The 18160-nt window shown below is 32.3% G+C and overlaps 1 protein-coding gene across 3 annotated transcripts in view; it reads right to left on the bottom strand.

The window, feature by feature from the left end:
- NFAT (nuclear factor of activated T cells 3) overlaps positions 1–13284 on the bottom strand; it is a 218097-nt gene extending 204813 nt beyond the window's left edge. The window contains exons 1-2 of one of the 3 annotated variants that reach the window (XM_075302603.1): positions 13211–13268; positions 12126–12490 (exon numbers count right to left, since the gene is read on the bottom strand). In XM_075302603.1, coding sequence (XP_075158718.1) covers positions 12126–12210 — 85 coding nt within the window. In that variant the 5' untranslated portion in view covers positions 12211–12490; positions 13211–13268. Of the gene's footprint in view, positions 1–12125 lie in introns of all 3 variants that reach the window. The other 2 variants (XM_075302604.1, XM_075302602.1) reach the window with 2 other exon arrangements.
- Positions 13285–18160: the final 4876 nt, after the last annotated feature.

Below are 18160 nucleotides of genomic sequence, written 5' to 3'. Positions count from 1 at the left end.
ACGGCATTTTGACAACTTAAGAGTGAATTCCAAAATCAAAATAGGAGCAACATTCTACACACACACACCTTCAAAATGAGGGGTGTTCATGTTTTTTAAATGCAAAATTGAAAGAAATACGTCAAGTTTATATTGACCAAATTTTGACCGTATCACCCTTTATATAGAAAATTTTGTAAAAATTTTATTTCTATAGGAAATTTTGTCAAAATTGTATTTCTATAGAACATATTGTCAAAATTTTATTTCTATAGAAAATTTTGTCAAATTTTTATTTTTATAGAAATTTTTATTAAAATTTTATTTCTATAGAAAATTTTGTCAAAATTTTATTTCTATTGAAAATTTTGTCAAAATTTTATTTCTAAGGAAAATATTGTCGAAAATTTATTTCTGTAGAAAATTTTGTCTTAATTTTTTATGTATATAATTTTGTCAAAATTTTATTTCTAAGGAAAATATTGTCGAACATTTATTTCTGTAGAAAATTTTGTCTTAATTTTATATGTATAGAAAATTTTTTTCAAAATTTTATTTCTAAAGAAAAAAATTTTTTTTGTCAAAATTTTATTTCTATTGAAAATTTTGTCAAAATTTTATTTCTATAAAAAATTATGTCAAAATTTTATTTCTATAAAAAATTATGTCAAAATTGTATTTCTATAGAAAATTTTGTAAAAATTTTATTTCTATAGACAATTTTGTCAAAATTTAATTTTTAGAGAAAATTTTCTTAAAACTTTAATATGGGTAAAATTTTATTTTGTCAAAATTTTATTTCTACAGAAAATTTTGTCAAAATTTTATTTCTATAGAAAATTTTGTCAAAATTTTATTTCCATACAACATTTTGTCAAAATTTTATTTCTATTCAACATTTTGTCAAAATTTTATTTCTATAGAAAATTTTGTCAAAATTGAATTTCTACGAAAAAAAAATTTTTTTTTAATTTCATTTCTATAGAAAATTTTGTCAAAATTTTATTTTTATAGAAAATTTGGTTAAAATTTTATTTCTACAGAAAATTTGGTCAAAATGTTATTTATATAGAAAATTTGCTCACAATTTTATATTTATAGGACAATTTATCAAATTTACCGAAAACCCAGGTGATTCTATATAAAACCTCTGATTGGAAAATTCTTTATATAGACCAATATTTCCATGTGCAACAAAGAGAAAATCCAAGTTGGTATTTAAGAAAATTTTCTCAAAATTTTATTTCTATAGAAAATTTTCTCAAAATTTTATTTCTATAGAAAATTTTCTCAAAATTTTATTTCTATAGAAAATTTTTTCAAAATTTAAAATTTTATTTCTATATAAATTTTCTCAAACTTTCATTTCTATGGAATCTTTTTTCAAAATTTTATTTCTATAGAAAATATTCTCAAATTTTTATTTCTATGGAAAATTTTCTTAAAAATTTGGCAAAATTTTATTTCTATAGAACAAAGCTTCCCAAACCAATTTGCTTCGCGTCCCCCCAAAAAATGTATCAATTTCGTTTCGCCCCCCAACCCAAAACAAATTTTGTTTACCCAAACAAACAGTAATAAATATTAACCCTTTCACTACCGACAGAAGAAGAAACAGAAGAAAAATAAAAGTTTTTTACATGAGGTTTATTTCGGTAGTGAAAGGTTTTTTAACCCTTTCTGAAAACATGATTAACAATAATTAATTAAATAATTGGTAATAAAAATGTTAATTAATATTAATATAAAAGAGTTTATCAATTAGTGGGAAATTTAGCAATTGTTCCTTTCATTAGCTAGATTTTTAATATTTGGTACTATTACCGATAAAGTACGCCTTAAAAGTTTCAACATGAAGGCAAGACAGATATTTTGACTTCATGACTAAAAGTGACGAAAATGGTTTCAAAATTTTTAAAATGTGTGAATACAAAAGTGGGTACTGGTTCTGATATTTTGTTGCAAGAAATTTAGCCGTTGCAAATAAAGTGAACGACTAATAATGGAAAACCTACAACAATATATAGAATTGTATGTAACTTCTATTCTTTTCTCACTGTGGTTATAAATTAACATTTCGAAATGTATGAATGGAATGCTCTTTTGTAGTATATTATTTATGTTTTGTTGAACTTAACAATTAGAGTTGTTTTAACAAATTTAATGATACAAAACCTGCTCCACCAAAAATGACCCCCCCATTTGGGAAGCTCTGCTATAGAATATTTTCTCAAAATTTTATTTGATTAGAACATTTTCTCAAATTTTTATTTCTATAGAAAATTTTCTCAATTGTTTATTTCTATAAAAAAATTTGTAAACTTTTTATTTCTATAGAAAATGTGGTCAAAATTTTATATCTAAATGAAATTTGGTCAAAATTTTATTTCGAAAGCATATTTCACATACATAGACAGTTTTGCTAAAATTTTATTTCTATAGAAATTTTTCCGAACATTTAATTTCTATAGAAAATTTTTTCAAAATGTTATTTCTATAGAAAATTTTGTTAAAATTTTATTTCTTTAGAAAATTTTCTCAAAATGTTAATTCTATAGACATTTTTCTCAAAATTGTATTTCTAAAGAAAGTTTTCTTAAAATTTTATTTCTAAAGACAAATTTTGTCAAAATTTTAATATGTCAAAATTTTATTGAAATTGAAGTTCTTCTGTGTCCGATGATTGAAGAGTTGAAATTTCCCTTTCAAATCGAAAGCTCGAATAATCTGCCGCAAACAGAAAAAATCAACCCTTCCATAAACGCACGGATTGACGCATGGTGTGTAATTCAACCTTTAGTTGGAGAGTTGGAAAATAGTAAAAAAAAAGAATTCTAGCAACTGTAGCAACCGTGTATAGCTACCGAAACCCCAGGTGATGCAAAATTAAACCTCTCATTTATTATTGAATCTCTCTTTATTATTGACCAATATTTCCATATGTAACAAACAGAAAATCCAAGTTTGTATACCACATTCTGTCGAGTAGGGTATGCCAACAGAAATGTCCCTATATTAGTATATATGGTAATATGGTAAGACTCTTTTTGCGGCTAATGCAAATGCAAAAAGCAAACAAAAAAAAAATCATTTGTATTTACCATAAACAGGAATATCTATAAATATCACATCACATTTGATTATGACGTTCGAATTCGTTTTCCAATAACCAGCCTGTTGATGACTTTGAAGATAATCTGTGTAATACCTCAACCCAAAATTCTTTGACAACAACAAACATTGAAGGTGTATGAGTAAATGAATTTGTTCAATTTAATACTTCTTTCGCTACGGTGTTATTTTTATAACAACCAAAAAGGTCCAGACAATACTAATCTTCGTCTGTTATACAGATTTATTGTGTCCTCTACATCCATTCAAATTAAATGTAATTCATTAAGCAAATGGGATTAACATAGTTTCACATATACACAAAACTAAATAAAATAGATTGACTTGAATGAGAGAGAAGTATTTAGATGAAAATTGTTTGGTATCATGATTTGCCCTGAATGCTGTGAATCCTTAGTAACGTTAAAGTATAGTGGAAAGAACTCAATATTGTTTTAGTTTAGGGAAATCTAATGATAATTTTTGGTGACATCAATGAAGACTTTCAAGGCAGCTAGAGGATAAAAAATCGGAGATGACTACCATATATATTAGAATAATTGGGCGAAAACATCAGGGTCGTAATATTTTCGAAAAAAAAAATATTGTAAGCCCATAATTTTAAAATGTTACCTAAAAAAATAATTTTTTATACAAAGAAGTAAAGAAAGTCTAAAATCGGGCTGACTATATTATAACTTTCACAAAATATTTAATACCATCTCAAATCCTTCAAATTTGTTAGGAGCTATATAAAGATTTAAATCTGAACCGATTTGGAAAAAAAATTTACAATTCTACATAATCTCTGGCTTAGATTTTAAATCGGCTAACACCCTGGGTTGAAACACAATGTAAATAAAACAAGTAAGGAAAGTCTAAAGTCGGGCGGGGCCGACTATATTATACCCTGCACCACTTTGTAGATCTAAATTTTCGATACCACATCACATCCGTTAAATTTGTTGGGGGCTATATATAAAGGTTTGTCCCAAATACATACATTTAAATATCACTCGATCTGGACAGAATTTGATAGACTTCTACAAAATCAAAATTTAAGTCGGCTAATGCACTAGGGTGGAACACAATGTTAGTAAAAAAAATATGGGAAACATTTAAATCTGAAGCAACTTCGCAAAAGTTTATTTATGATTTATCGCTCGATATATATGTATTAGAAGTTTAGGAAAGTTAGAGTCATTTTTACAACTTTTCGACCAAACAGTGGCGATTTTGCAAGGTAAATGTTGGTATTTTTACCATTTTTGTCGAAATCAGAAAAACATATATATGGGAGCTATATCTAAATCTGAACCGATTTCAACCAAATTTGGCACGCATAGCTACAATGCCAAGTCTACTCCCTGTGCAAAATTTCAACTAAATCAGAGTTAAAAATTGGCCTCTGTGGTCATATGAGTGTAAATCGGGCGAAAGCAATATATGGGAGATGTATCTAAATCTGAACCGATTTCAACCAAATTTGGCACGCATAGCTACAATTCTAATTCTACTCCCTGTGCAAAACTTCAACTAAATCGGAGTTAAAAATTGACCTATGTGGTCATATGAGTGTAAATCGGCGGAAAGCTATATATGGGAGATATATCTAAATCTGAACCGAGATATATATATATATATATATATATATATATATATATATATATATATATATATATATATATATATATATATATATATATATATATATATATATATATATATATATATATATATATATATATATGGAATCTATATCTAAATCTGTACCGATTTCTTCCAAAATCAATAGGTATATATTCTGAGCCAAAACACAGACTTGTGCCAAATTTGAAGTCGATTGGACTAAAACCCACCACCCCACCCTGAGCATTTTTGCCAAAGACACCATGTGTCTATCTCGTCTCCTTCTGGGTCTTGCAAACATATCCACTAACTTATAATACCCTGTTCCACAGTGTGGCGCAGGGTATAACAAAAATATGCGAAATATTTAAAGCTAAAGCCATTTTAATGCAATTTCGCAAAAGAGGATTTATTATTCATCGTTTGATGTATTAAGAGTTTAAGGCATATTTGAAGCATTTTTATTATTTTCGCTACTTTGAATTGGCGATTGTACAAGGATATGGATCTTCCCAAGAATGTTGGTCAGTTGTAAGTTTTGGAACAATATTTGGCAAAATTAGCCGATCGTAATACAGTTGCATCAAATTTGGCAAGTGGTGCTAAAATTTTGATTCGACTCCGATTCAAGTAAATCAATACGAAACTTTGGCCTCCGGAGAATTTAAATAGAGTGAAATATATATAAGAAACTGAAACGACTTGGACCACATATCGTAGACATTAGAATGTTACTTCTATTATCTCTGGAAAATTTCACGTAAATTGGAGTATAATTTTGACATGTGCTCATAGCAGCTTACATTTTTATGAAATTCCTGAAATCAAATCTTGGGATCGGTTTATATACAGTTTGTCAAGAAAGTGTTTTGACAATGGGATAAAAATTATGTTTTGTTCCAAAATTAAATATAATGAAATTTTAAAAAAATATTTTATTATGTATTTTGCAAAGTATACATACGTACACAGAATTAAAAATTTAATAAAATATTTAATATTTCAATTTCAAGTTTGGACCGATATGGACAAATTTTTGCATAGTTCTTGGAGGCCATAGACTAACACCATAGGATCGTATTATATTTGCTTATCTACGAGACTCATCAAATCGGGGAGTCGCTTTGTATGGGGGCTATATAAAATTCTGCTCAGATATGGACCAATTTTTGCATGGTTGTTAGAAGTCATAAACTAAAACCACACGCAGAGAAGGAATATGATCACCTCAACCATGTTTTGAGAGCAAAATGTTATTTTTGGACGGTGACCATGGAACATTTTTGTCGCAAAAATTTTGTTTTCTCGGCAAACATATACATGGTTGCCGAAGTCAGGCATATGCTTTTTGAGAAAATAACATGGTTGCCGCAAACATGTTACATGTTCTCCGTCCAAAAATAACATTTTGCTCTCGAAACATGGTTGAGGTGATCATATTCCTTCTCTGGGTGCATGTATCAAATTTCATCCGGATCGAATGAAATTTATTCCTCCAAGAAGCTCTGCAAACTAAATCTAGAAGTCGGTTAAATTAGGGGTTATACCTAAAAGTGGTCCGATATGGTCCAATTGCAATACCATTCGACCTACATCAATAACAATTTTTTGTGTGCAGTTTCAAGGCGATAGCTTGATTCGTTCGGAAAATAGCGTGATTTCATCAACGCAGCAAAAAGCGGAGCCAAAAAGCAATGAAAATTTTCTTTTGGGATCCGGAAATGGTGCAAAATTGGCGAAGAATCAATTAATTTAACATGGAGTTGTCATAGGACGGATGTCCTCCTTGCACTGAATTTGCATCACTTTTTAAGGTTTCATCCGAATTCAGTGTTTTTAATGTGAATTAAAAAATTTTGTGATATTTTGCTAAATAAATAATTCATAAATGTTTTATGATTTTTTATGCATTCTAACGCTTGTCTTTTAAAATATTCTTAATTTTTCTAGAATAGATAGTGCAATTTTTTTGACAAAATTTTAATAAATTTAACCATTTTATTAATTCTTACTCTGTTTTTAACATGTTTGAAACAAATAAGTTTAAATTACCCATTAAAATATCGTTATAATAAAGAACATCTTTGAGAGGACATTCTTGGAAGTGTTTTCAAAGTTGTACCTTTAGAAGAACTTCTAATTTTTTTTTGCTGGACAGATCGCTAGATCGACTTAGAATTTGACCAAGGCCCAGAAAATATATTCTTCATGGGGTCTAAGATCAATATTTCGATGTGTTACAAACGGAATGACAATGAATTTTTGCGAATTCATAAACCAGAACAGGTGAGAATGATATTAGAAATGAGTGTACAATTTTTCTATTTTGAATTTAAGATATTCTTGACAAACGACACCATTACGATGGACATTTTTTATGTGTGTCTCCAAATAAAATGCCAATTTTTGCCTAAGAAATTCAGCTGTTTTTTTTTTGGCAGTTTAGTCGAACGAAAGCGTTCGTTTCAGATATGTGAAATTGACTGTTAGTAGGGCTGTCACCGGGGATTTTTATTGTGAATCCCGGGATTTTTCGTGAGCCCAAAAAACTAATTCCAATTTGTGGCTTTTTAGCATTATTTTTTAATAAACTGGAGCCTTCATTCAGTGCAGACGGCCCATAGATTTCATACCCGACAAATTGAGTTAATAAACAAATGTACACCTTGAGTTAGAATTTATTATATATGAGGTATACTATAAAAGCACAATTTCATCAAAAATCGAAGTAAACGATAAGGTCCTCTTTTGACCAATGAGTTCATGTGAAATGAAATTCGTGAATCATAAAATAAAAAGCCATGACAAAAGGTCCGTCGACAATTAACAGGTTGACTGATAAATCCCCGGTCTAACAAAGAAAAGCAAATTTTTTGTCAAAATTCGTTTTTACTATTCAACATAGTACCCTTCAAGAGCGATACAACGATCATAACGACCTTCCAATTGTTTGATACTATTTTGGTAGTACTCCTTCGGTTTTGCCTCAAAATATGCCTCAGTTTCGGCGATCACCTCTTCATTGCAGCCAATTTTATTCCCTGCGAGCATCCTTTTGAGGTCTGAGAACAAGAAAAAGTCGCTGGGGGCCAGATCTGGAGAATACGGTGGGTGGGGAAGCAATTCGAAGCCCATTTTCATGAATTTTTGCCATCGTTCTCAATGACTTGTGGCACGGTGCGTTGTCTTGGTGGGGCCGTTTTGCCGCGATTTCGACCTCCAATAATGCCATATAATAGTCACTGTTGATGGTTTTTCCCTTCTCAGGATAATCAATAAAAATTATTCCATGCGCATCCCAAAAAACAGAGGCCATTACTTTGCCAGCCGACTTTTGAGTCTTTCCACGCTTCGGCGATGGTTCACCGGTGGATGTGCGTGAAGATAAATTCCGAATTTAATTAGTACAGACACAAACCATTTTTTTTGCAGAGCTCTGTTAATTAGTTAACAGAGCTTCATAAAGGAGCTAACAGAGCACTGTAAAGAGTTAACAGAGGTATTTTCTGTCCTAACCAATGACAGATTTATTTTTTGATCACCAGGAAAAATATTAAATGGTCTTCCTGACCAATTTACTTTATCTAAAACTAAACCACCCACTTGTGGCATTGTCACTCACAGCTACATCCACACATATGTCTAAAAATTTTGCAGAAAATTGAGTTTTTAGGCAAAATTTTTTGGGAGGATGGGACTCCAGTGGCCATTGTGTCCAAATGGACAATTGTCCCACTATGACCCATACACCATATGAAAGAGCATGAAGAGCTCTATCGATATTTGATAGAATTTTTTAGATCCGCCGGTCAGTTTTGGAGAAAAATCAATTTCTTTGTAAAATTCTGGACAGGATGCCTCCAATGGCCATTGTGGCCAAACGGACAATTGTCCCACTATGACCCATACACCATATGAAAGAGCATGAAGAGCTCTATCGATATTTAATAGAATTTTTTAGATCCGCCGGTCGGTTTTGGAGAAAAATAAAATTCTTTATAAAATTCTGGACAGGATGCCTCCAGTGGCCATTGTGGCCAAATGGACAATTGTCCCACTATGACCCATACACCATATGAAAGAGCATGAAGAGCTCTATCGATATTTAATAGAATTTTTTAGATCCGCCGGTCAGTTTTGGAGAAAAATCAATTTCTTTGTAAAATTCTGGACAGGATGCCTCCAGTGGTCATTGTGGCCAAATGGACAATTGTCCCACTATGACCCATACACCATATGAGAGAGCATGAAGAGCTCTATCGATATTTAATAGAATTTTTTAGATCCGCCGGTCAGTTTTGGAGAAAAATAAAATTCTTTATAAAATTCTGGACAGGATGCCTCCAGTGGTCATTGTGGCCAAATGGACAATTGTCCCTATTAAATATCGATAGAGCTCTTCATGCTCTTTCATATGGTGTATGGGTCATAGTGGGACAATTGTCCATTTGGCCACAATGACCACTGGAGGCATCCTGTCCAGAATTTTATAAAGAATTTTATTTTTCTCCAAAACCGACCGGCGGATCTAAAAAATTCTATTAAATATCGATAGAGCTCTTCATGCTCTTTCATATGGTGTATGGGTCATAGTGGGACAATTGTCCATTTGGCCACAATGACCACTGGAGGCATCCTGTCCAGAATTTTATAAAGAATTTTATTTTTCTCCAAAACCGACCGGCGGATCTAAAAAATTCTATTAAATATCGATAGAGCTCTTCATGCTCTTTCATATGGTGTATGGGTCATAGTGGGACAATTGTCCATTTGGCCACAATGACCACTGGAGGCATCCTGTCCAGAATTTTATAAAGAATTTTATTTTTCTCCAAAACTGACCGGCGGATCTAAAAAGTTCTATTAAATATCGATAGAGCTCTTCATGCTCTTTCATATGGTGTATGGGTCATAGTGGGACAATTGTCCGTTTGGCCACAATGGCCATTGGAGGCATCCTGTCCAGAATTTTACAAAGAAATTGATTTTTCTCCAAAACTGACCGGCGGATCTAAAAAATTCTATTAAATATCGATAGAGCTCTTCATGCTCTCTCATATGGTGTATGGGTCATAGTGGGACAATTGTCCATTTGGCCACAATGACCACTGGAGGCATCCTGTCCAGAATTTTACAAAGAAATTGATTTTTCTCCAAAACTGACCGGCGGATCTAAAAAATTCTATTAAATATCGATAGAGCTCTTCATGCTCTTTCATATGGTGTATGGGTCATAGTGGGACAATTGTCCATTTGGCCACAATGACCACTGGAGGCATCCTGTCCAGAATTTTATAAAGAATTTTATTTTTCTCCAAAACTGACCGGCGGATCTAAAAATTTCTATTAAATATCGATAGAGCTCTTCATGCTCTTTCATATGGTGTATGGGTCATAGTGGGACAATTGTCCGTTTGGCCACAATGGCCATTGGAGGCATCCTGTCCAGAATTTTACAAAGAAATTGATTTTTCTCCAAAACTGACCGGCGGATCTAAAAAATTCTATTAAATATCGATAGAGCTCTTCATGCTCTTTCATATGGTGTATGGGTCATAGTGGGACAATTGTCCATTTGGCCACAATGACCACTGGAGGCATCCTGTCCAGAATTTTATAAAGAATTTTATTTTGCTCCAAAACTGACCGGCGGATCTAAAAATTTCTATCCAACACCGATAGAGCTCTTCATGCTCTTTCATATGGTGTATGGGTCATAGTGGGACAATTGTCCGTTTGGCCACAATGGCCATTGGAGGCATCCTGTCCAGAATTTTACAAAGAAATTGATTTTTCTCCAAAACTGACCGGCGGATCTAAAAAATTCTATCAAATATCGATAGAGCTCTTCATGCTCTTTCATATGGTGTATGGGTCATAGTGGGACAATTGTCCATTTGGACACAATGGCCACTGGAGTCCCATCCTCCCAAAAAATTTTGCCTAAAAACTCAATTTTCTGCAAAATTTTTAGACATATGTGTGGATGTAGCTGTGAGTGACAATGCCACAAGTGGGTGGTTTAGTTTTAGATAAAGTAAATTGGTCAGGAAGACCATTTAGTATTTTTCCTGGTGATCAAAAAATAAATCTGTCATTGGTTAGGACAGAAAATACCTCTGTTAACTCTTTACAGTGCTCTGTTAGCTCCTTTATGAAGCTCTGTTAACTAATTAACAGAGCTCTGCAAAAAAAATGGTTTGTGTCTGTACTAATTAAATTCGGAATTTATCTTCACGCACATCACCGGTGGCTGTCCACTCAGCCGACTGTCGATTGGACTCAGGAGTGTAGTGATGTTTCATCCATTGTCACATATCGACGGAAAAACTCGGGTGTATTACGAGTTAACAGCTGCAAACACCGCTCAGAATCATCAACACGTTGTTGTTTTTGGTCAAATGTGAGCTCGCGCGGCACCCATTTTGCACAGAGCTTCCGCATATCCAAATATTGATGAATGATATGACCAACACGTTCCTTTGATATCTTTAAGGCCTCTGCTATCTCGATCAACTACATTTTACGGTCATTCAAAATCATTTTTCCCTTCTTTTTCCCTTCAGAAAACAGTATTTTATCAAAACACGAAATTCCTTTTTTTCACAATAACAAAAGATGCTTCACAAAAGACGCTCTATCTCACAAACTAATTGACTTACAGAAGTCAAATTTTGATACGAATCATTTGAAGGTGGTACTATATAAAAATAATATGCATTTAATACTAGCGACGCCATCTATGTGTCAGACCGGGGACTTATCAGCCAACCTGTTAAGTATAAAAGGATTAACACAAGTGTACGGAAATATACCTAATCTAATCAAAATCCTTAAAATGTTTTGCTGATTATGATAGCGATATGAAATTGCTTTTTATTTGTTTTTGTTCCTTTCTTCACATTATTGAGTTGTACTAAGTGTTATCTAAGTTATGTTATTTTCTTAATAAATTTGAATTAAACTAAATTGGTTTAATTTACAAATTTTGGCGCTGCAAATGGTTATTATTTAAAATATTTAAAGAATCCCAAAAATCCCGGAAAACCCTGGTATACCGAGAATCTATATTTTAAATCCCGGGATTTATAAAAATCTATCATGATTGACAGCCTTTAACTGTTAGCCATTGCTATTTTATAAAGTTAGCAACATTGCCCATTACACCTGACATTCTGTAACGACATACCTATTCAAAGCTTTTATATGTGTATGTGCAAAATCACAGTTACTTTTAGCGGCCGGTTCGAAACACCATATCAAGTTTTATCCATACATCATAATCATATTTGTTACCCATACATGGACGGGTATATGCATGCAATCGATGATCCCCAGTGGTGAAAGACCAAAGTGAATAAAGCGGTAGAGTGCATTAGTGACAAATATTTGAATATACTACTAACCTGTTCCCCGGGCTACATATGTTCCAGCCATGGATGTTGTTGTGGATGAAGTGGAACCACTGGTTTTTGTAAACTTCAAAAGCATATTGTCAATTTATGTAGTGTACTTTGCGCAATGATAATGACGTCGGTGACGTTAACAATTGATGATGATGATAAACAAAAACAAAAATCAGCTTCGCACTTTCACACAATAGTTTGCAAAATTCTTTCTGTTTCGCAATTGTTTTTGTTGTAATTCTTTTTTCAGCTTTCAACTATATACACTATTTTATTTGCATTTTTTTCGTTTCTTTTACACCATAATGCATTAAGTATCTTAAGCTTTTGACCCGTTGTTGTGGCAGAGGAAAAATGTAAATTAACTAAACAAGGAAAAAAGGAGACGGCAAGAAAAAAAAACTGTTGCTTCTTTTTTTATTCTATATTTAGACGAAATGAAAATCGCCAAATTACAAATAGTAGCAAAGTATCTCGTGAATTAGGATGCCAACACAAACAACTGTTGCTGACGGATACTTGTTTTTTGCACTTCTTTTTATCGTATACACACACTCTCACACGCGCATATAATTACAAATGACTCTTCTTCAAAATGTATCTTAATAATATCAAAACTGATGCGACAATTAATGCTCAAATAGATCTAAAAAAACAATAGCATTGGATAGAAATTCATATTGGCGATCTATGAAGCAACAGATTTTGCAACATCCACACACACTCACACATCTAAGTACGTTTTTCGGAGCTCAACAATCTCTTCATACAGTAGTAGTATTATTATAATCTTTAGTGTGTTTTTTGTTTATTTCCTTTTTATATTCTATTTATGTTTTCTTCTGCCTTTTCGCCTATTGTATTATTTTTCAATCTGTTATGATTAAATTTTATCACTCGTTGCAGCTTTCTCCATTGTTTTTTTTTTTTTGCTGCCTCTATGGGTTGGTTTGATTTTGATGTCCATTTACAGCAACTTCATTTTATTCTTTCGTTTTATTTAGAGAAACTTCATTCTTTGTTGTAAGTTTACATGTTGCTGTAGACTTTGAAATGCAACAAGTTAGAATTTCATAAGTTATTACTTATTTATTACGGGTTTAATGGTAATTCCTCCACATTTAATGGTATTCCTCACGACAAAACATTCTTTACTCCAAGACCACTTTGTCAATTTGTCACGCCGGCTTGCTTGTCTGACTATGGATTCTTTTATGAATCACGACGTTTAGTATTGTACAAGTGTTGGAGAAATGCTTATATTCAACACATTTTCAAATACATTTTATGCGCTTTACAGATAATCAGTTATTCCGGACGGAATGTCGGTGTTTGTAAAGAATCTTACAATGTGTCACATCGATACGACTTGTCGGCGATGAAGATAGTTGTAAAAGAATCATTGTGGTCAAGTAAAACACGATTCTTTAGATGTTTATTAATATAAATTCTCATAAATATAACATTTTTACGACTATCACATCACATTTAACATATTTTTATGCATTCATAAAAGATTGATGTTGAGTTACATGTTGTAGCGTCTATCAGCTAGTGCTTTTATTCCCAATGGAGGCAGCGTGCCTGGAAAAATATTTGAAAAACTATCACTTTATTCCATTTGGAAAGTCAAAAATTATTCACCAATATAACTTTCACAATTTTAAGCGAAATAACTATGTTTTCAGCACTTCATTATCGTTTTTATTTAAATACATTATAAGAAGCTACACGCTCACAAAAAATCGCTTCTGTAACATATACTCCCAAACATATTTTGCTTCAAGCATATACATTTTTGGGTATTGCCCAAACATTTATATGTTTGATCTCTTCCAATATATAATATGTTTGAAAGCATATTGGTCTAAAAAAATATATGTTTGGGTAGTCAATTTCCAAACATTTTTTATTTTTGCATCCAAATTCAATAATGTTGTCTTCCAAAAAACAATATGTTATTATGTGACCATATAATATGTTTGGAAGCATTTTGCACCCAAAAATATTATATGCTTAAAAAAATTCTCCCAAACAATATTGTGCTCAAAATTTTATTTATTTATTTATATATTTACAATCATAATGAATTATGAAAATAAACAGGTAATATAGGTGCTAACAACATAGGTTTTCGACCTGAATGCTCAAAATTTTGTTTCTGGCCAATTGTATATTCCCCCACATCTTTCTCACTTCCACGAGATTTTTTAGTTCTTAGCACCTTTTTCTGTAATACAAAAATTGTAGAATAAATTATTCAATTTTATGATTTTTTTTTATTTTAATTTTACCTTTTGCCGGACGGGGATTCGAACAGCGGACCACACAGTTTGTAAGGATCAAAGAAGTAGCTGATCAATTGCCCAAGGAAAAATAAAATGTTAATTTTGTAATAACAAGCAACAACCACCAACTTCATTCAAAATCGCTCCCTGTTAAATAGCGCTCCAAGCTACTACCCTGCCAGCATTTCAAAGTTCCATTTCAACCTCATCGTTACCACAGACTCGTAAATGTCACTTCAACCATCATGAAAAGGTACATCAAAAAGTACATGCAAGTAATTTGCCATCCCTACTGTTAAAAAAGCCATTTTTTTGTGAAACGCCAAGCGCAACCAGCTTGTTATATTTTAATTAAAGGCCGGTATGCACCTCTAGCGAAAAATTTCATTCCCATAAGAAATGCATTGCTATTTATGCTAACGAAATTTTCGGTAGCGTTCAATTTCGTAAGCTGGTACGCACCTATAATGAAAATAACAGGGTTGTCAAAAGCATATTTTGGCAGCAAACATTTAATTTATTACAATCATTGTGTGCGTAAAAGTTTTAAAAGGTGTGTAAATAATAAACAATTTATTTGAGGAATATTTGGAACATATATTAACAATTTTTAAAAGCGATTAGCTGGTTTAAAATTTGTTGTACACAGCCCTGTTTTTTTGTTGTAGACTTAAATAAATTTTTGCTACCGAAAATTTCGCTAGAGGTGCATACCGGCCTTAAATAAAAACGAAAATAAAGTTCTGAAAATATAGATTATACGCTTAAAATTGTGAAAGGTATATTGGTGAACAATTTGGTGATTTTCCAAATGGAATAAAGTGACTGTTTTTCAGATATTTTACAGACACGCTGCCTCCATGGAATAAAAACACTGGTTGATAGACGCAGCAACATGTAACTCGCTACTTGTAACTCAACATCATCATTAATGCCAAAAATTATGTTAAATGTAATGTGATAGTGGTATAAATGTTATATTTTTAAGAATTTGTAAATGTTTAATCAAATTAATAAATATCTAAACAAACGTGTTTTACTCGACCACAATGATTCTTTTACAACTATCTTAAAATGCACTTTTTCTGATTGTTTGGAGGGTCCCTTATTGGCGTCGTTCTAAATTGATCTATAAAGGCACCTAATAATTGCACTCATGCGAAACATTTTTGTAGTAACTTGGCGTGGTACAACTTCTCAATAGTGACGGCGCTTTTCCGACGAGTTTTTGATGTCGTATATGATTGTTTTCGACGTAGTGGGGATTCTCAAAAGAGTCCCCAAATTCAAAAAATGTTGGCAGGGTAAACACATATATGTTTATAGGCTATTTCTAAATTAATATATGTTTGCATCCAAGCATATTATATTTACAAACATTTTATGTCCCAAACATAATATGTTCTAACATATTAACATATATGTCCCAAACATGTTATGCTAGTTTATGAAAAAATATTGTGTTTAAAAATTTGTGTTCCAAACATATAATGTTTATAGCCAAACATATGAAAAACAGTCTAGGAAAACCGTGTAGGTGTGCTTGGTGTTTCACAAAATATGGTGATGGCAAAATACTTTCATGCTATTAGTGATGGCAAAATACTATCACAGTTGGCGATTGTTGCAGTGTCACTTACGAGTCTGTGGTAGCGATGAGGATGAAATGGAACTTTGGAATGCTAGCAGGGCACTGTCGTCCGGAATAACTGACAGTCTGTAAAGCGCATTAGGCTCGAAATTAGGGCTGTCATTCGGGATCGACACCTAGTCCAACTCAACAACAAAAGAAAAACAAAAAATTATAACAAAAAAGAAGCAATTCCATATCGCTATCTTATTTAGCAAAACATTTTAAGGAGTAAAAATATCAAGGCATTAAATTTTTTTTCAGATAAATTTGTCATATTGTCGACGGACCTTTTATCATTGCTTGAGGACCTTATCGTTTACTTCGATTTTTGATAAAATTTTACTTTTTATAGTTTACCTCATTTATAACAAATACTTACTCGGAGTGTACCATAATTTTTATACCCTGCTCCACACTGTGGAACAGGGTATTATAAGTTAGTGCATATGTTTGCAACACCCAGAAGGAGACGAGATATACACATGGTGTCTTTGGCAAAAATGCTCAGGGTGGGCTCCTGAGTTGATGTAGCGATGTCCGTCTGTCCATGAACACATTTTTGTAATCAAAGTTTAGGTCGCAGTTTTAGTCCAATCCACTTCAAATTTGGCACAAGTTTGTGTTTTGGCTCAGAATAGATCCCTATTGATTTTGGAAGAAATCGGTTCAGATTTAGATATAGCTCCCATATATATTGTTACGAATTTGATAATTATAGATATAAGTTTATTTAAATTAGTTTCCGTTAATTTAAAATTTAAAATTGTAACGATAAAATTTCGCTATCACTTGTTGGAATCATCTATTCATTTTCTAGCACTTTCCTGAATTTCTTTTATGTTCTTTTGTTTGCTTATTTTCATGTAAGTTCTCACTCTCTTTGATAACAACCCCTTTGCTTTGTTATTTTGCATTCTCATTTCATCTCATTGTATATTGTCATTGTTTTTGTTCTTGTAGTAATGCGAGCGTATATCTATGTGAGTGTGTATGTGTTTAGCAGCCACCAGATGAATGACTTAATGGTCGTAGATCCTTCTAGCATTGTCTAAGAATGTTCTGGCGTTGCCAGAATATTAGTGCTACCAGAATGTTCTCGTATTGCCACACCGTCATATATAAAAGCGCTCGCATGCTGCTAACGAGTCAGTCTTAATTAAAGCGTCAAACGAATAACTTCAGTGTGAACGAATTGTAAAGTGTGGAGTCATAGTAAATAAATTGTAGATTGTCGTTATTTAAAAGAACTGTGTTTTAATTGTCGGGTAATAAAAAAACGCCTAAATATAAAAACGTAACAATATATTTCGCCTGATATGGACTTATATGGCCCCAGAAGCCAGAGTTTTACCCTAATTTACTTAAAATTTTGCACAAGAAGAACAATTAGTACTATAGTCAAGTGTGCCAAATTTTATTGAAATCGGTTCAGATTTAGATATAGCTCCCATATATATCTTTCGCCCGATATGGACTAATACGGTCCCAGAAGCCAGAGTTTTACCCCAATTTGGTTGAAATTTTGCACAGGGAGTAGAATTAGCATTGTAGCTATGCGTGCCAAATTCGGTTGAAATCGGTTCAGATTTAGATATAGCTCCCATATATAGCTTTCGCCCGATTTACACTCATATGACCACAGAGGCCAATTTTTAACTCCGAGTTAGTTGAAATTTTGCACAGGGAGTAGAATTAGCATTGTTGCTATGCGTGCCAAATTTGGTTGAAATCGGTTCAGATTTAGATATAGCTCCCATATATATGTTTTTCTGATTTCGACAAAAATTGTCAAAATACCAACATTTTCCTTGTAAAATCGCCACTGCTTAGTCGAAAAGTTGTAAAAATGACTCTAATTTTCCTAAACTTCTAAAGGTTGAGTTACATAACATGTTTTAATGCGTCCGTTGATTGAAGAGTTGAATTTTCTCTTCGAAAGCAAAAGTTTTGTTAGAGTGCTTAAAACTGAAAAATATCAACCCTTCCATCAACGCACGAATTAACGCATGATTTGTAACTCAACCTTAATACATATATATCGAGCGATAAATCATAAATAAACTTTTTCAAAGTTTCCTTAAAATTGCTTCAGATTTAAACGTTTCTCATATTTT

Source organism: Haematobia irritans, chromosome 3 (assembly GCF_050003625.1).
Source record: "Haematobia irritans isolate KBUSLIRL chromosome 3, ASM5000362v1, whole genome shotgun sequence".
NCBI classification, from domain to species: Eukaryota; Metazoa; Arthropoda; class Insecta; order Diptera; family Muscidae; genus Haematobia; species Haematobia irritans.
This window is presented reverse-complemented; position numbering and strand designations above follow the sequence as displayed.